General features: G+C 38.7%; 1 protein-coding gene across 9 annotated transcripts in view; it reads right to left on the reverse strand.

Moving 5' to 3' along the window:
- nrg1 (neuregulin 1) overlaps nucleotides 1–20,663 on the reverse strand; it is a 931,591-nt gene that overhangs the window by 24,025 nt on the left and 886,903 nt on the right. For 6 of the 9 annotated variants that reach the window (XM_063046786.1, XM_063046785.1, XM_063046783.1 and 3 more), the window contains 2 exons: nucleotides 13,032–13,090; nucleotides 4,781–4,804 (listed from right to left, as the gene is read on the reverse strand). In XM_063046786.1, coding sequence (XP_062902856.1) covers nucleotides 4,781–4,804; nucleotides 13,032–13,090 — 83 coding nt within the window. Of the gene's footprint in view, nucleotides 1–4,780; nucleotides 4,805–13,031; nucleotides 13,091–13,923; nucleotides 13,992–20,663 lie in introns of all 9 variants that reach the window. The other 3 variants (XM_063046784.1, XM_063046779.1, XM_063046780.1) reach the window with 2 other exon arrangements.

The raw sequence follows: 20,663 nt of genomic DNA on the forward strand, positions 1-20,663 counted from the left end.
TGGCTGCATGGATATCTGTAGGCATCAATGGCCAAGGGGATGAAATAATGCAAATAGTGACATACAATGTGCTCCAGCTTTACTGTGAGACCCACCCATCCTTTTAACGATGAGCATTGCCACATATGGGTAAACATACAGCAATATTCTCAATCATAAATATCACTTCCGATATTCCTTGCATATTAAGCCACAATTCTCCATTCCAATGGATTCAATTCTACTACATAAGTATAGTATTAAAAGAAAACAAAAAGCATGATATAAGCCAGGCTTTGCCTTTTCAGACTCCTGCAGTGCGTTAAAAATGTGCCTCACAACTCTACAATACACTGAAGTTATTGTTGGATTCTTACTCACTGATGTTTCCTGCAGCATAATCCCATATTAGAGGTAATTGTAGTTAATTTATTGGCCTTTTTTTTAAAAAAATGCATACGAGTTTAAAAAGGTTTAATTGCTCTAATTTTGAACATGCTTGTTCTCACTTCTTCACTACTTCCATGAAGGCTTGGATCAGGCAAGAGGGAAGTTGTTCATTGGGATGCTTTCCGTCTGACCCAAACTCAACCTCACTGGCAGAGAAACATCACTGTGTAAACCGTTTTCAAGGTAAATTTCAGAACAGAGGCCAGCTGACAGGACCAGGATATCTTTACCAATAAGCTGTAAATTTTTTCCCAGATTTTTCTTCACAAGAACGAACCTTAATGAAGAATCTGTAGTAAAATCTGAAGTTTTTCTTGCACTAGACTGATTTTTGAGATGACTGAACTGCTGAATGAGGAGAGATTGAGTTGACTAGGTTTGTATTCTGCAGAGTTTAGAAGATTTGGATTTAAATTTATGAAGTTCTGAACAGGCTAGGAAGACCAGATGGGCAGAAGGGGAGGGAAGATGGTGTCTAGAGGCAAGGGCCACAGTCTTAAGATACAGAGCACAAAATTTAGGACTACGATGAGGAGAAATTTATTCATTCAGAGGGTGGTGGACCTGATAAATTCACTACCACAAAAGGCCTCATCAACTCACTGATGATATTTAAGAGGGAGATAGACACTTTTTAAGATACAAAATAAAGTGTGGGCTTGGGGAGAGAGTGGGATTATGATTTTGTTAGATGATCAGCTGTGACGCTATTGGATGGCAGAACAGACTGGAACGCTGAATGGCCAAATCCAGCGTTTTTTTTTTCTGTTTTGACATTTCTTTTAAAGCCACAGAATATGTGTGTGTGTTAAACATAGCACACTGTGAGAAATAAGAGGCTCAGTCTTATCAAATCAAAAGTATCTGTCAAGATTCAAGCTTAATGGTGGGATATACTGGCAGGTGGTTTTGGACTTTAATACCAGGCAGGTATGTCCTTTGCAAAGAAGAGACCATTTAATTCCTTGTGCACATAACATTAGCTTCTGGGATTAGGCAAATATGGTCTGCATTTGTTTGTGACAAGAGATATATAATTAAGGGGTTAAAGCAACAAAAAGTAAAAAATGTGATACTGGACGAGTCATCATAGAATCATCATTAAAATTCATAATATGCAGAAAAATTTAAGAGAGTTCAAGTATAGTGCAAAGACTTCAAATTCTACATGATTTTTATAAATACAAAGGAAAATGTTATCTCAACAGCTGGCTGTGTCTGTGTTTACATTATTAACATGCCTTGTACCTCTTTCCTGTCTGGCTGCCCAATAGCCATTCTGCTATTTACAATAACAACATAGGACAATCACAACAGATGGATCAACACCAAGTCCATACAAGACCAAACATCAATTCAACTGGAATAATTTAGGAAACCTAGACTCGCCAAAACAGCGAGCAATTTTTAAAAGAATGAACAATGAAGAGGATTACAGAGTAGTAGAAATTTTAACTTATAAACAGTAGTTTCAGGTTAGAAAGTCAACTGTAGGTCTGGTATAGCATGCTTGATAGAGGAAAACAAAATAGAGAAATACCTGGGAAAGAAAGTGATTGAAGCAAAGTGTGAAGGGATGTCCCACACAACATAACCACCGACTGACTGAACCAGCACAAAATTTAATCACGACTTACTTGGTACTTTTGAAATGATAAAAAAAATATAACAAAGATAAAAATGAGAACAATTACATTTGAATTCAAGTGCGTGCAGTATAAATTTACCAGAATGATTCCTGGACTCTAACAATAGGGTGAGATTACACAAACTAGAATGGTAGTCATTGGATTTTCAAAGGTTAAGGGGTGATTTGATTGGAGGTGATTAGTATTAGGAGGAAATTAAGAGAGCCCATATAGGGTCAAGATGGCACTGAGCTGCAGTCTCTGTCAAGATTGTGGCTCAGGCTTGTTTTTTTTTATAAATTAGTAAAAGTGGTTTGGGGGTTGGGGGTTGTATGTTTCAATATACATTTGGTATACAAATCAGAATCATAATCTGAATATGAATCTCAAAACATAGCTTAGGAATCTGGTACTAGAATTATGATCTAAAAATTAGAGAAAATTTAGATAGGAAACACTTCTATGCACAGGAGAATGATTGAATTTGTAATTCTCTTCTGCAAGTGGTAATCATTATTTGGCCAATTATTAATTATGAATTTAAATTTGATGGAGTATTGGTAACAAAAGGTTTTAAGAGGATTTAGGCTAATGGCTCACAGATGAAGTGAAGCTTCAGATTAGTCTGACTTGAATAGTAAAAAGCTCATGCACTAAGTAATGTACTTCTTTTTCCCATGCTCCTATGGATTAGAGCTCAGATTATTGTAATTTTTTAATCTGCTTGCTTCCTTTCCTAGCATTCAGACTCTGAGATGGTTGTGGATAATAAGAGATTGGTTGAGACAAATGTGGTTGATTTTGCCATTAGTACAACAATGCTGAATATTTATGAAATACGTTTTAAGTGGCTCTGCATTTTCCAACCTCCTTCTTAATTATGGTACTTATTCTTATAATTTCACTAATTTCATCTTTCACAACTACTTCCCTGTTAGAAGCAATTCAGATCTCAATAGATTCTATTAGGTTTTTGAGTGAATACCTCTTTTCAAACTCTGATGCTACAGAAAAATTTGTCCTGTCCCAACAACCCCAGCCCAACTTTCTGTCTTCCCCAATTATGAATCTGTGGGGGAGGAGAGAATTAATTTAATTTGCAAGTCTAAGTTTGCATTGAAAATGTCTTCAATTAAAATACAATTTATTATACAATTACTGCAACATGGAGCTCCAAGCATAAGGGGATTTAGCCAATATCATTCATTATTTTTCCATTATCTGTGGCTGCAGATGTTTTGAAATTGTTGGGGAAGTGGCCTTGTCCTGTGCATCTACACTAATCCACCAGTGATGTTCAAGGCCAGAAAAGTCAGAATACAATGTTCCTCCCTTGACAATCAAATGGAAGTCCAGAGAGAAATTACAAGGGGCTAACCACAGCCCTGAATAACCTAACAAATTCACAGGACATTAAGATCATACAGTGACCATGGTGAGAACAATTTCTAACTGCAAGACAGTTTTATTTTTAAAGTGGTTTCAAATTGGCCCAAATAAGTGGCCATTAGCTTAAGCAAGCAATAGATATTTTAATTTTAAATTAAACAGGGGAAATGGGGTTGGAAGGGGAGGTGGGAGGGAGCGACCTTTTTGTATTCTCCAGAGCAGCAGTCATTTGGCCAACCATAGATAAGTAGTTGTACACTTAACACCCTCTGTCTCAAGAATCCCACTAGTAAAGATGGTTTTCCATATTCACAGCTTGCCGTCACAAATATCATTAACCTTTGGCAGAAATACTTATCACCCCCTATAAATTGAGTTGATATACATTTATAGTATATTATTGTAGGAATGTTGTACCCTCACAAGTTCCACTCTTCAATCTTGAGGCTTTCAGCTTGTTTATTCACTTTTTAAACATTGGAATTAGCAGCTAAGCTGCAAAGAGTTTAAGATGTAGGAAGCTTTCTCCCAAAGTAGGAAAAAGGAGTTTTGGAAATCAGCTATATATTAGGCAAGTCTGGACACCTCTTCTGACTTCTCTGAGAACAGATGCTGTGTTAGATTGAAGGCTACTGAGTTTTATGTTTCAATTATAATATCAATCTTAAATTGACTTTGCATCAGCAGTTTGGACAGTTTATTCCAGTCTTTGTGATGCTTGAGAAATGAGACTTAAGAACTAAATGGCAACAATATTTTGTGGACTGACAGTGAAAAGATTTTACTGTGGCTTAGTCAAGGGAGAAATACTTCAATACCTGCACAGGCTATTTCTTTTCATTCATCTTACCTTTATCTAGTGATTGGAAGTATTAGATTGTATGTCCTATGCTATCATGTGCACTTATTAGACAATCAGTGAATTGTTTTAATGGCAGCTGTTTTGAGCAGTTTGAATAGCTTTCAAGAAAATGATAAAAGGCTCATGACATCAAGTGTGAGAAACAAAACTCAATCTCAGATCGAGCAAAAAGTTGTGTGAATGGAGGAGCAGCCTAGAGATGAGCAGGTCAGTCTTCTCCTAAATACACAGCAAGTTCTCTGGCTGCAGCTGGGGTGAGGCGCATGGTCTGTTTCCTATGTGCTAGCCGCAAAAGGTGTGGAACCATGGCAGACAGGCTGTTATGGCTGGATCATCCCTTCCAAAAGCAACAAGAACAAGAGGGGTGGGGAAGGGAGAGAGCAGGGAGGAAGAGAGACTGAGTTAGGAATTGGAGGAAAGTCATAGGTGTCAGGCTCTATTCTGCAGATTAAAAGGAATGATTTGTCCATACCCATAAATTCAATTCCAAGATGCTCTGCCAATGCAGAAAGTTGACAAAAAGGAAAGGAAAAAACAAGGGAGAAAAAGTTTCAGAGAAGAGCAGTTCAACATACTGGGGGAAAATCACACAAATAACATGATTAGCCTGTGTTTGCAAACCAGAGACAATGATGAGTGGCCACATTCCAGAGGAAACAGTGCTCACATAAGCTGATTTGGTGTTCTGTAAAGTGCATACTTTTCTCAACAATAAATAACAGAGCCTTAAAATAGTTGGGGTGCAAACCAAAGGTTTAAAATATATAAGATAATTTAGTTACTGGTGAGAAAATTACTTCAAACCATTTTGGTAACATTACAAAAAAACTTAGTGGGATATCAGATGAAATCAACCTTTTGTTTAGCAGACATGTTGTGATCTTTTTTCAAGTTGTGAGGTTAAATGATGCCTTTAAGTGATTTATATGAAGGTGACAACGTAATTTACCAGCCCAATGTCAGACTATGTTCAGGCATTGTAAACAGTCTTCTTAAAAGATGCATTATTTATGCTGGAGTTCTCAAAAACAGGAACATTTTAAATGAATAAGAGTTACAATCACGTAAAGCCAGGCACAGCAAGACATTTCTCTCTAGGAGGTACATCAAAAAATGTTGCTTTGAAATCAAAAAGTGCCTTCTGTTCCAGTTTGAAAGATGGAAATTGTCTTACAGAAGCCAAACAGACTTTAAATTTCAGAATATCTGCATTCTGTAGCACTTACTTTTTATTCACAGTTATTTTGTAAATAACACTGTTCTTTGCATTTCTGGTCAGATGCTAACTGCATATCATTGGCTTTGTATCTGTACTCGGCACAATGACAATAAAGTTGAATCTAATCTAATCTAATTTCAAACACTATATAACTTCACATAACTTCAAAAAGGCATCATGTAAGCCTTCACAAACTTATTTTTAATTTAAAATTTATACATTTGTAATAAATTTTCTTTAAATACAAATAATATACTGACACAATTTCACAAGTAAATTATAAATTTCTTCTAATTTCTGGTTGGAGGGACAATCTGCTGTGTTTGACTTTGTTTTCCTCACTGGAAATCAGTACACAGTCTTGTATGAGCACTGCTAATACCATACATTAGATGTGTTGGAAGAGAGAATCAAAGCAAGAGTTAAAATAGTATACATGCTCAAGTGTGCAGACTGTTACAATCATATTGCAGATTTACACTGAAATCAATATTAGGTGAAATTACAATCAAGAGAAAATGAGAAGAAACATATACTTATACAAACATTGGAATGAAAACCACAATATTAAAGATGCATGCACACAAAACAGGAACACATAGCTTCAACATGCATCATAATCCACAGGCACCTAAATCTCCCACTGCACCCCACCAAGCTTCATCACTTAACCATCTTAAAGGATGCAGACTGTTGCATTACAGATCTGACTGCAGCTATTAAAGTTGTCTGGTTATTGTAAGGCTACCACTTAAAATATTTTCAATGCTGTAAACTGTGCGAAATTGGCTTTCTAACTGAAGGAGGAACACAATATGGGAATAATGATGCCCAGTACTTGAGAGTGATACTGCCCGAGTACAACTTTCTTTAAAAGATACGGCAAACAAGTATAAAATTCTCACTATCAAACATTAGTTTAGCCAGCAGAGTAATCCTAAACATGACAAAGGGAGCAGAACATATCCAGAATTTAGCAAACTGATGGGAGTACTGTATTCTGATTCTTAAGTAATATTGTCTAAACATCCATTGAGATGTATACGTATTTAACTGGGGAAGGAGATTTTAAAACCACTATCACTAGACTCTAAACACCCTATTCTTTAACTGCCTGCTTATGGACAATAGTTTTCTCTGTACCTTACAGTACAATGTCATTAATGTTAATTATCATTTTAATATGTGAATAGTGGAGGGGTGGTGAATTGTATTGAAATTCAGTCCATTTGGCATTCTTCACAGGAACACTAGGCCATGTAAAGCCTTCAGATGAATGGCAGCTGAGTGTACAGGCAATAAGTGAATAGATTGCAACATAATACTGTCCTTATTTTAATCTTGCCATTTTTACATTCCTATGTCCATATTTATAATTTGGAAATGTCTATTTAAACTCTTTCCCCTACAAGGACATACAAACATAAAATGCAAGTAGTATTTAGCAGGGCAGGTAGCATTTGTGGAGAGAGAATGTTAAATTTTCAGGTCATTAACCTGATAGAGGTTATTGACCTGAAACATTAACTCTGTCTCTTTTTCACTGATGCTGCCTAATCTGCTGAGTACATTTTATGTTGGCATTTCAATTGTCAGCAGCTTTTGAATCCTAGAATGGCATACTCCCATTGGCAGAGGTGCTACAGTGTCTGCAGTGGTGGAAGCACATGATTACAGTGTGACAAGTTGGCAAAAACAGTTGTTAATGCTGGTCTGGACATCATAATTTCTAAAAGCATTAAAGTATCAAGAGGTTGCTGCAGATGCATTGTAGCAACGTTAGATTAGGACACATTTTAGGAATGAAGTGCTGATTTTAAAACTTTCTTATCTAAAAAGGAATGTTGCATTTGATGGCCATCAAGAGCTCTGAATCAATTCCCGCAAATGTCCATCAAAAACAAATGGGCCTAGACTTTATCAGTTAAAAGAGTTTGTTTAGAAAATAAATAAATACAGAATTGGAGCTCTGGAATGTGCATTTTTGGAATTATCAGTGGTGTTTGGCTGATACTAGTGAGCTGTTATCATATCCTCTTCCCTTTGTTTTTTGTAATAACACATTCTTTGGGCACTCTGTGGAATGGATATTGCCTTGGGTTGTGTCAGAGCAACACGGCATTTTGTCCATGAGTCCTTCAGGAAGATTGGAGCTGCCGTTTTGCGCTATCAGAAGCGACATGTCTGAGCTGTTGCTTCCTCCATGGTACTATCAGCATCTTTAATGCTTCCTCAGGCATTAGTCAGATACCAGTCAGTCTGCTGCTCAATGAACTTTGTTTTGCTTTTTAAATGCTGGGATCTTCTACCTGACAAAAGTAGGGGCACCATCTCAACAATGATTGAGAAGGAAGCTTGCCTTCAATGGGACAATTTGGAATGGGTGATAAAAGTCCTGCCTGGCCAAGAATGCCTATATCCCATGAACAAACTAAAAGTAATTGAGTTCTTTTGCAACTCAGTGTGTGGGACAAAAATTAAAGGCCTTTTTTTTAATCCAGTAATGTAGTTTCACTTTGAAGGGGCAACTTGGCATTAATCAGACAGACCAACCATTAGAAAAATATTACTCCCTTTGTCTCCTACACCTCCATAATCCAAAGCAATTAAGTATCAAGCAATCCATTATGAACTGCTAACCTCTGATGCAGCTGCAATTTCACGAGATAGTGGAGGATCTAAAATATAATTGGTAATTGGGAATGTCACTGCTAAATGAGAGAACTAATCTTCCTATATGATTCTCACAAGGAAGGAGGCATCTGTTCATCCGAGTAGGGATATTGGTTTGGAGTGGGTGGATTCTTTAGAGTTATCTCACTTTAGGCTGTCATCAGATCACTGTATTTTGATTTTTTTAGAAATTGTTTCTCTTTCCTCTTTTGCCCATTTTAAACCCTGTACCTCAAAGTTCCCTCGTTGTCTCTCTTTATCTTCCCCTCCTCCCTCAATCCTGTCATTATTCTTGGTTCTCCTTGTCCCAAAGCTTCTATGCTCTCTATTTGACTTTGTATTGCCTGCTCTGCCTCTCCACACCAATCCCTACTGTCCCATTCTCCCACATCATTTGCACAGAGGGGACAATTCCATAGGTGTTCTCATCCTGAAAACTTTTCTTTATCTGTTTCATTCCTCTGGACCATACTGAGTCTATTGTTTTAAATGGCCTGAGCTTTTAGGAGTATAGATGTTACACCAGCATTTCAGATGGCTGATTGGCAAAAGCATCGCTTTAAATAAATGATATTCTTCTCCTGTTCCAAGTGGCAAGCTAAAATCGGACAAGGATGCATTAGCCTCGATCAGTGGGAGCCATTTTAAAGTCCTGATAAGGGATACTTTGTCCATTACTTCACAATTTGTCTCTCTGCTAATCTAAACAATAAAATATCATTACAATAAATCATGCCATAAGGCAGCCTGCTTTTCTTTAAACTGTCAAAACACTGCCTATTCTCCTGCATTGCTTATATTTCTCAGTTCTTGATTAAGCTGCCAAGTCTGCTACTGTTGGAACAATGCTGTAGATCTGTGCCTTACTTTCCAAAAAGAAAGCTAAGATCTCTCCATTGGGAGACCAGGGTGTAATTAAATTTGCATTGAATGGTGTTTGTCTATCTGGTGGAAAAATCAGTGTTTCACAATACCCTTCCCTCAAACTTCTGAGCCAGGACTAGTAGGTCTTCTTGATATTTGGATTCCCAGTATGAAAGGAGTGTAGAGGAATGAAAGGTGGTCTTATGTACATGTATAAAATGACAACGGGCATAGACTTTTTACCAGGATTGGGGAATCAAGGAATCAAGGATTTGAGGGTTTAGGTTTAAGGTGAGAGGGAAGAGATTTAATAGGAACCTGAGAAGCACTTTTTCATCCAGTGGGTGGTCTGTATATGGAACGAGTTGCCAGAGGAAGTGGTTAAGGCAGGTACTTTAACAACATTCAACAGGTATTTGGATAGATTTATGGATTGGAAAGGTTCAGAAGGATATGCTCTAAATGTGGGTAAATGCGATGAGCTTGGTTGGCATGCCCCATTTGGGCTGAAGCACCTGCTTCCAAGCTGTATGCCTATGAATGTATGACTCCATTAGATCCTCACAATTTTTCTTCTGCTGTTTTGCTACAGTAGATTGCTTTTGATAGCTGTCATCTTTCCACTACCAGGGGAAAGTAAAAACAAGCTAAAGGATGCTTTTTGACTACTTACTATGCAACGAGATAGAGGCCACATTGGGGATTGTAATGGTACAATAAAGGATCTGGCAGAAAACTAATGTAGACTATCCTTCAAGGAAGAAGTGTGATGGAGTCCTTCCATATGGATTCATTTGTGGTCTCTGGTTACACTGCATGACATTTCTTTATTTATTTTTCATTTCACTCTCTCTCCCTGTTTATCCTTGACTAGAGTGTCCTTGCAAATATAACATACTTTATGCACCAATAGTTTCCCTTAAATGAAATAAGAATCGGGTATAGTATATGGGACTGGGAACACATACCAGCCGGGCTCCATGCCTGAGGTATGTAAGCATATATCATATGAGTTTTTACTGAAATCTGGGAATTTTATGGTCATTTCTTGGTGAAGGATAATAAGTAACTGTGTATCAGTGCTGTGAACAGTGTGTCATTGCATGGGGCAAGTTGTAGACATTCATTTACCATCAAATTTGTACTCAAATAATTAATCCTGCTTTGGCATTTCTAAGATTCACCATGTTAAAGTTCTATTCTTACTTAACTTTTGTCCATTCAACCTATAATGATTCACAATTCCAACAAAAACTTGAAAGAATCACATCATTGCCTTCCTTTCCAGTCCTCTTCTTTCAGCTTTTCATTGTAACTTGCCCCAGTAGGACTCCAGCCCTTGACTACAGAATGCGATGGTGACAAAGCACACTGTCACTAACACATCATTCTTCTCTTTGATCCCTACAGTTCCTCAGTGTAGTATATACTACATTTTCCTCAAACGCATGTTTGGCTTTTTATTGATTGAGCTAACGCTAAACAAGAGGCCCCGAGGTGATTTATAATGTCACAGAAAATGGTCTTTCATCAGTCCATCAGTCATCATTGTGCTTGCTACATGGAGAGTCACAAATCCTGAGCTATGTTGCTCTGCTGACGGTACAGAGGAAGGCTATTTATCATGCCATTACTTAACTATGGGTTTCCATTCCCAGCGCACCTTCAATACCACAGTCCTTTGCTTTCTGGTGTGTGCCACAGAGTAGAGAGTAAGTCTGCCTAATGCTACCTTCTCCTACTTCACCTCCTTCCCATTCCTTTCTCCCCCAGTAAGTATCGAGAATCCTACAAAACAGCACCCTGTCATTGCACTTTCCTTGTGAAGGAGCCACCCTCACTGTACTGATGTGATCAAAAGATCTTTATTGATGGTATGCAAAACAAAGTTTTACACAACACCTTGGTACGTTTGACAATAATAAACCAATATAACAAATTACGTACCAATTTACCCAGGGCTAACCAGTCAAAAGATCATGGCAGGAACTAAAGTAGTGTTCTTTCATCATCACTGGATCTAATTGCTGGAACTTACTCTTCCAACGATACCTGGAGCACCATCACCGGAAATACTGCCCTGGATGAAGAAGGTGATCACAATCACCTTCTCCATCAAGTTGGAGAATGTCAAAAAAAAACAATGACTTCACCAGGAATATCCACATCCCTCCAAAAAAAATTAATTATTAATACTATGATACAATAGGGAGTATTATGAAAAAACTTCCAATGCAAGGAACTTATTAGTGTCGATGAGAAAAGCATTGGATTTTGTTTATGTCAGAGAAACTGGGGCACATGGAATCATTTCAGAACAAGTCATTAGAGCGCAGCCAAGTGACATTCAAATTGGAGAAAGTGATAAACAGTTGTGTGAAAATAATTGGGCACTTCGTCTTTGAGTGTCCTCTGTTCATTTACCAGTGGTCTAAAGGACATCCACTACTGATGAAAAGTGTTGGCTACCCAAAAACTTCACAAAAGTGACATAAAAGAACTAAATACAGGCTGAGATTAAAAGACAGCACAGTTTATGGGATGAGTATATAACCTCACCAATAAATCTCAAGGGTTAATTTAATATTTGACAATGATAATAGAATGGTGAAGTGAAGAGCAAGAATCGTCAGATGAGACCAAAACAACTGGAAAATTTAATACCACTTTCCCTATGCCAACACAAAAATGTTGAAATAACACTGAGTGATCAGGCAAACAGTAAATGATATTAGTCAAAGGGATCTTAGCTAAGATATAACGTCATTGCCAAAGAGGATGTTTTCAAAATTCTAAGATTCATGTGATTATTGGACTCTAGTTTATATTGCTCTCCTTCAGTTTTCTGTGTTTTCTTTCTTGTTGCTGATTGGAGGGTTGCTTTCCGTCTGGGGGATATCTTAGTTTTTGTGCAAGGGAGGGGTTGGGGATTTGGGGTCTGATGTTCTTGTGGGTTTTTCTGTGTGGGCAATCTGTTAGCTTTTGTGTATGAGAGAGGGTGTTGGGGGTTTGATGCTTTTGTCACTGGTTATTTTGTGAGGTGGGGTTAGGGTTTGACGTTATTGTCACAGTTTTTTTTGCGAGCGAGGCAGTTGGGAGTTTGGGGTTTGATGTTGCAGCTACCATTTTCCATATTGGTGATCTGTTAGCTTGTTATGTGAGGGAGGTTTGTTGGGGGGGGTGGTGTTGGGGTTTGCGAGTTTTGGTTCTTTTTCTTTTTCATGTGGGAAGGGGGTTGACGGCTTTTCTCTTTTCTGTATTTCATGGCTATCTGGAGAAGACGAATATCGGAGGTGTACTGTACATGCATACATTGACAATAAAAAACCTTTGACCTTTGAGTGCTCACAATTACCTTCCAAAGAACTACACATGATTTCCTATCATGGTTGCCTTGAACGTCATTAGACTGGGTTTTCTTATTACTGATCTCTACTAGCAACTCTCTTACCACATTTACCTGACCTGTAACTCTAATCTTTTCCAGTATCACTGACTATACCAGGAAGCATCTCTGAGAATGGTGATCAATTGCTTTTGCTTTTGGCTAAACATGGTCTCATTCCTCCTTGACGATGCTCTATGATTCTTCTGAGCCTAAATGCCACACCAGTGGACTGCCCTCATTACAGAACATTAACATCTTGCAACCCTCAATTGACCTCCCACTGGCTTACTGTCAGCCTCTCTCTTCCACCTCTGCAGCTACTGACCAACCCTATGCTAACTACTCGTTTGTAACTCCTGCGTTTGGTTCCATGGCCCGCTGTTGTCCTTCAGTCTGTGTCTTTTCCTTCTCTTCCTGGTAAAGGGATACCATCCAAGTGAAGATGAAAATTTGGGATTAAGGGGAAATAGCAGCAGCAGTAACACAGTAACACTGACAGCATTAGCAGCAACACCAATAGCAGGAATCAACAGTGTGGCTAAGCATGCTTCAAATCAGGGGAGACAGAAGTGGACGTACTGTAGAAACTGGCCATTACGTAGTTTTGGCAGCGATCACCAGTAAACTCATTTGGACACCTGACAAGACAAATAAAATGAGAGAGAAAGAGAGGAAAGAAAAGATAAGTAATTGTCAGGATAGAGCCACTGATGGCACAAGGCCTTATCACCTTGGTGTGGTCATTGCTTATCTGTAAATTATCACCCCGACCAAATTCAATAATTACCGTTGCAACACAACCAAAACAAAAAATTATTCCATAGGTTCAGTCACAAGCCATGAAAATCCATTTCTTGAATTTATCTGGAGATGTTTATCAGAACCAAATCAAAATTAAATAAGGCAGCCTGTTTACACAAGGGGACATTAAACATTAAAAAATCTTCACTTGTTCTGAAGATTTCTGTAAATGTTTTACACAGGTACTTCTATTTGTTGGATTTGCAGGTTGGAAATTATATATTTACAAATTTAGAAATAATTTCCAGCTTTCGAAATGTGCTTGGATATTTTTCACGTTAATCACATGATACACAGTGGACATTTTACATTCTGACAAAAGAAAGCATACAATTCTGTGAATTGTTTGTAAATTTTTAAGACCATTAACTGCCAATACAGACAGAGGTAGAATCTCAATGGCTGTAAACTCAACCCAGGGTTACCAGGCAACTGAGTCTCTACTGCACTGTTTCTCAAAGTGAAAGACACTGTGCAAAAAAAAAGCTTTAAGAAAACAGTCAGTAAGTACATGGTTGTGGCATGCTTGGTCACATTTTCAGAAATTGTCCAAATGATTGAAGTTATATTTTATAGCATCTTTCTTTCATATCAGTGACAACACCAAGGATTTTTTTCTGAGCTGTAGGGGAGAGAATAAAAACCCAGACATGATTATATCTTCACATACGTTCAGGTATAAAGACCCTCATGGGTACAGTCTCTGCACATCTTTCTCCAGTGAATCCACGATCACACCTGGAGGGTAGAAATGGGACATAAACAAACAGAACAAATACACTTGGCAGGTCTATGCACATGGTTAAAAGTGACAAAACTTGTGGCATTAACAAACAAATCAATACCAAGGAGAGTTACTTGGTGAAATCAGCCAGAATCCAATGGGCAATTATTACCCCTTCAGCTTGACTGCCTCTCCTTTGAAGATCATGGCAGTTTTCGTGAAGTTATTTGTTAATTTATAAATAGAAGCACAATAACATTACCACTCAGGTATCACTGTTCACATATACAGATAGAACTTCATAGTTTATCAGGAACTTTAAATTTCCAATCCTTCAAAAAGCTTTTCAACATAAATGATTAATGAGCAATGCACAATGCAGGATCATCTCATCTGTTAGTTTTAACTTCTCTCGATAATTCACCAATAACTACTCTAAGGTTTTGAACTTAATTTTAACTCGTTAGTAAAGAAAATTGTAGTGTATAATTTTTAAAGTTAATGAGAGACCATTCCACAATGCTTGGTTATTGTTTATTCCCATGAGGAATCAATGATTTGAGTTCTGTCACCACAAGTTTAATAGCCACATTGTTACTGAATAAATATTTGTTTGGTTGGGTCACACAAGCTGTTAAATCAAAACCGCATCTGCTACCAATTGACTGTATCAAAATATCCCAGAGAACAAAAATCAGTTAACAGCTTAGCTCAGACCAGACTCTTGGGGTGAGGAAAGTTTAGCATCAGTGAGCTGATTGAATTTTAAGCATTCGGGGCTATTGGATCTAAGTAATTTGGGGAACTTACAATCAAACTATCAATTCGCAAGATGGTTAATTTATTATAACTTCACAGGTTGCAAACTGTCCTGTCACGTTCCAGAGCAACTGAAATCCAGACCAATTGACGTAATTTTCTAGTGAGGTGTGCAGGAGAAATCGGGTTCTTGACCAAATGGATTCTTCTCCAACCATACCTTTTGCCCTGCACTAATTGCTAATTAGGCTACTCATTGAGATAATTTCTGTTTTTTTATCTTTGAAGTAAAACAGCTTTGACATCAAAACTGACTATAGCTGAAGGAATCTGGAAAAAGATATTCTTCTGATACAAAAATAATGTTATCCAAGCACAATGTTTCTTGTCGATGGATCTGTACATTTATTGGGATCTAACTTCATTATAACATGTGCCAGCATGACGGGCCATACCATTGATAATCTGAAGTCATTCTTTATTTTTATCATTTTTTTCCTTCTGTTTCTCTTCTGAATGCAATGACAGGATGGCAATTTGAGTTTCAGGTGCAGTATTGTGCAATGCCTAAATATGGCCCATTGCTTGGTTTCTGTTACAAATCTGTAACAGCCTACATTTTTACTTCAAGGTAATGATAGTGATCTCCCCCATATTTAGACATTATGAGGAAAATGTGACCAAACCATTTTCAGATGCTTGTCTACAATAAGATTTTTTAAATATTATTTATTGATATACAGAGCAGAGTTGGCCCTTTGAGCTGTGCCTCTCAGCAACCTCCAACTTAACCCTAGCCTAATCACGGGACAACTTACAATAGCCAGTTAACCTACCAACCAGTACGTCTCAAGACTGTGGGAGGAACCCAGAGGAAACCCACATCGTCACGGGGAGAACGTACCCACTCCTTACAGGCAGCAGCGGGAATTGAACCCGCGTCGCTGGTACTGTAAAGTGTTGTGCTAATGGCTATACTATCGTGCCTGTTCCAAATTAACCAATGGGCTGTCACTGTTTGTCTTGAACACCTTAAAGCAGGTTTTGTTTTGAGCCTTGTGATTATTTATCCCTCCAGTGTTTTCTTTCCAGTAGCAACCAGCTCACTTCAACCAGGTGGGGGAGGAGTTGCTTGGGCCGAAAATCGCTAAATGTAAATATGATTGTTATTACTGCTATTATGACCAGTTGCTATGCTGTGTCAATGCAACACTTTAATTATAACATGGGAATACTCAAGTTGATTGATGGAAGTGCCTGTGAATATTGCTTCAACACGCTTTAAGCCAAGCAGTACATCTGTATCTGATTTTATTCCAAATGCTTATAACAGCCATGGAGGCTGACTGCTTTTGTGCAATTTACAGTACACTAGCTAGGGATGGAAAACAAATGAATAATCTATGTTTAAAATCTAAGGGTCGAAACTTCATTATTTTTGAGATGATTTCATATTTAAAATGCTACACATACTTGAGTAAAATTGAACTGAACAATAGTGGTTCTTTGGTTTAAAAAAATCTGCTCTGGCACCATGCTAAACCCTAAAAACACACCCATTTCAAAGTCCTGATGAAGGACTGGCCTGAAATGTTGACTTTTTATTCGTCTCTATAAACGCTGCCTGACCCGCTGAATTCCTCCAACATTTTGTGTGTGATGTCATTCTCATTTACTGTTGGGCTACACACAGGTTGTCATTTACTTTCAAATAGTCTCGTTATTATTTCACCATCTTTGGGGCTTCCTAACATATCCTGTGATACAACTGATTCCAGTGAGTCTCAGAGGCTATAATGTAAATGTGAAGAGAATTTAAGAGTGACCAGCAAAGGCAGGGATTAGAAATGGAAATCTGGATGTGGTGCAAATTAAAGACTTGCAAAAGTCCTCTGAATATAAATAAAGTGACTTCCGGAAGTATTTAGCTATTATTCTCACTCTTTCTTTATCCATGTATGTGTAGGGAGTGAGGGGGGGGTGGTTGGAGAGGATGGGTCTGTATATGGGTGGATGCCTGGAAAGGAGGGGTTTAGAGTGATATGGGCCAAGTGTGGGCAAATGGAACTGGCTTGGTGGGCACCATGATCAACATGGACAGACTGGCCCAAAGGGCCTTCTTCCTGGTTATGTTACTCCAGACTCCGTGGGTGGGTGTGTTTGCGTGTCTATGTATACGTAAACTGTCCCATGCTGATAGAATTTAACAATACTCTAGGGCATCAACATTTTAATGAAACTGCAGTCAATAGTGTCACTCTTTTCATGTCAGTGAGATGCGATCCTAATACTTCAGCTGCAGTGTCTACTATTTTCCAGTTTAAACCCTCATTTTTCACAGCAATGCCGAAGAGCAGGGTGAATTGTCAGGCAAACAGAGTAGTTAATGTTACCCTATATTGTGTAGTCTCCTCTGTGAAGCAAGTCAAAACTAGAGACAGACAGAATAGATTTTCTACCTAAGCATTAAAAGTTATACACAAAGAACAGATCACTTTGATCTGTTGATTCAGATATGTGAATGATGTTAAACCCCAAGATAGTGCTATTCAAGAACATGAAGAAGGTCCTGCTACAGTGCCATCAATAATATTAAATTAGGATGATTTGGATGTGGTGTAGAAGGCATGATCTGTATGTTCTCAGATGAGCTGGACTGATAGAATTGTTGATAATGTGGAGGGTGATATTGCTGTATGGGTGAAATGGGCTGAAAAATGTCAGATGGACCTTAATCCAGTAAGTGTGAGGCATGGATTCTGGGAGTACTAGTGAGGCTCTGAATGGCAAGGTTCTTGGCAGTACTGCGGAACACGGAATCCTTAGCGTGCACGTCCAAAGATCCGTGAAGGTGACACCACAGGTGGAAAATGTGCTTAAGGCAGCAAATGAATGCTGCAATGAATATAAGTGCATTAGTTGGGGTACTGAACAGGGAGGTTATACTCCAACTCTGTAAAACATTGGCCAAACTTTATCTGGAGTATTGGGTGCAATTGTAGCCACCACACTATAGGAAGGATGAGTTAGTGCCATAGAAGGTGCATTGTTGCCTAACATGGATCAGTTCAGTTATTAGGGGAAATTAGGTCTGTTTGTCCTGGAGCAGAGGAGGTTAAAACAGGTCATGATTGAGGTATATATATATCTATGAGGTACATAACTAAATCAGGCCCCGTGAATCTTCTTGCCTTACCAAAGGTGAATAGCACTAAATGAAATAGATTTAAAGTAAGGAGTGACAAATTGAGAGGGGATTTGAGAGAGAACATTTTCACCCAGAGAGTGACAAGTGCCTGGAATGCACTGCTGGAAAGAGTGGTGGCAGAGTCACTGACGGCATTTAAGAGGTGTCCGGATGAATATATGAATTGCCTAGGTATTGAAGGCTTTGGGCCAAGTGCTGGAAGTTACAATTAATATGGATAAGTGCCCGCTGGTTGGCATGGAAGTGATGGGCTGAATGGCCCATTTCTATGCTGTATGACTCTAACAGCAACAACAGATACAAGCCCAATTTAAATGTGGTACATTATCCAAGAACCTGTCTTTCATAGCCTGCATCAGAGGTATCCAAAGTTACAAAGCAAGAACCCAGGGCCAGTCTTCCTCCCTTTGAAACAATATAAATGTACACCTCAAGTCAAATGGGGAAACTACTTTCACTATGGATATGGAATAAATGAGTTTTCATAAGGCAAATAATTTCATTGTTGGGCATAGGGTTTGGTCTACAAAACAGTGATGAGGAATGTGATGTTGTAGATGTCATCAGCCCAAAGTGTCTTCTGAATGGACAGACTCTCCACTGACGTTCAGAATTAGTTGCAAGCACAGGCTCACATAAAATACACATGTACATGTATTAAAAGAAAGGTCTAAGATGATGGAAACCAAGCTCTTCTGCAAAGACTTATGTATGCACATGTATGTAGACACACAGGGACAATGTAAACTAATATGCCTACAGATACATATGCACGCGCGCACACAAACACACACACACACACACACACACACACTCACTCCTCGGTAGAGGTAGGGGTAGAGGTCCATTGAGGAGAGATTAAGCAGACAGGGCTTATATTGTGTACTGTTTAGAAGAATGAGATGTTAGTTTATTGAAATACCCAGAATTCCTTTGGGTACAGTGTACCCCACATGATGGCAATTTGGATCATGGAAACTCATAAGTCACCACCAAAAATTTGAGACACAGAATAAAAATCTTGCGGAATTTATGTGAGGGAATATAACTAAATAAATGCAAAATGCAAAAAAAAGTAATAATTTTTTGCCAAGTGTTCATATTAGGGAAAAGTGTGATGGGACAGTTTTCTAGGAAACCAACCCCTCCATTATGTGTAGGTGTACTGTACTTAACAGGCTGAACGTGGAGTCAATGTTTTCTCTGGCTGACAGTCCCAAACTAGGGGTTACCATCTCCAAATATGGGTTTGGTCATAGTTATAATGCACTGAAGTAAGCACTTCTGCCCAAATGGTTCATGTCTTTCCTTTCTAAGCTAGTCCTATTTGCCTATGCTTGTCCCATAACCCTCTAATTTCTTTCTATCCATGTACCTGTCTAATTACCTTTAAAATGACAATATACCTTCCTTAACCACTTCTTCCAGCAGCTCATTCCATAATCTGACCACCCTCAGGGTGAAAAGGTTGCCCTTCGGTTTCCTATTAAAGTATCGCCTCTCACCTTAAGCTGATAGTCTCTGGTTCTCAACGGCACAGTGGTGAAGGGTAAGTAATTTACTCCCTCAGAGCCAGTGAATCTTGCAAATTCTCTGCTCAAGCTTGCCTTAGAGGCTTGATTGTTGGGCATATTCAGGATAGAGTTGATAAGGTTTTAACAAAGACCGAAAATGCTGGAAACACTCAGCAGGCCAGACGGTATCTAGCATTTCGGGCATCTGCCGTTTCTCACCTTTTATTCACTTATAATTTTTTCAATCTTAAGGGCTTCAAGAAATGTGGATTTTGTGCCAGAAAGTCGTGCTGAAGTATATGGTGGAGGAGGCACATGGGGTGAATGTCCTGCTTCTGCTTTTTATTGTCCTAAACCTAATCCATAGTACATTTCCTTTTGTTAGTGATGTTCCAGAAGAGAATTCCTTAGCTATGTACCTGGACACAGCAGGTGGAGAATGGCATCTTCAGTTCATCTCACTCTATGATACCCTATCTACTGATATCATATGCCCACAATGGAAATTCCCCAGCTACAATGAAACAAAGCTTGCTGCAGACTTTTGCGTGTTGGCATATGTGTGGGTGAGAGTGTGAGTGTTGACGTGTGTGTGAGTGTGGTCGTGTGTGTGAATGTGGGCGTGCGTGAGAGTACGCACGCGATCAGCTGCACTCATGCGTGCACGCATGTGACGGAGGGAAGAGACTGTGGACAGGAAATGCAAGTGGAGAAGAGAGAATCCACATTAGGGTGTGTGAGTGTGAAACAGTAAATGTGCATAATTTTGTTAGGAGAGGAAATGTACCTCACAATGTGTTACTAAGTATGTAAGAGTGATAATGAGTGGTCAAGAGAAATATGTGTTGATGTGCATGTGCACTGGTTTGAATGGGGGAGGGACAAAATGCAAATTTGTGTCAATGCAGCACCTCCTATTCCAATATGCTGGCCTAGAACTCAACATTGAAATTCCCAATTTCAGGAAAATGACTCTTCTGTTTTTCTTTCCCAGTTCCACCAGTACCTTTCCTGCTTCCATTTTTCACACACCTATCGATCTGGGTTTCTTTCTTGGCCTCCCCTCCTTATTGTGGTTTCATCTGCCCATCATCCCCCACCTCACCTGGTTCTACTTACATCCAACAACCTCTGACTCTTTATTCTGCCCTTCCTTTCCCCTATCTTGCTCTATCTGACCATCATCCTCTACCTCACCTGGTTCC

This window comes from Mobula hypostoma, chromosome 4, assembly GCF_963921235.1.
Source record: "Mobula hypostoma chromosome 4, sMobHyp1.1, whole genome shotgun sequence".
NCBI classification, from domain to species: domain Eukaryota; kingdom Metazoa; phylum Chordata; class Chondrichthyes; order Myliobatiformes; family Myliobatidae; genus Mobula; species Mobula hypostoma.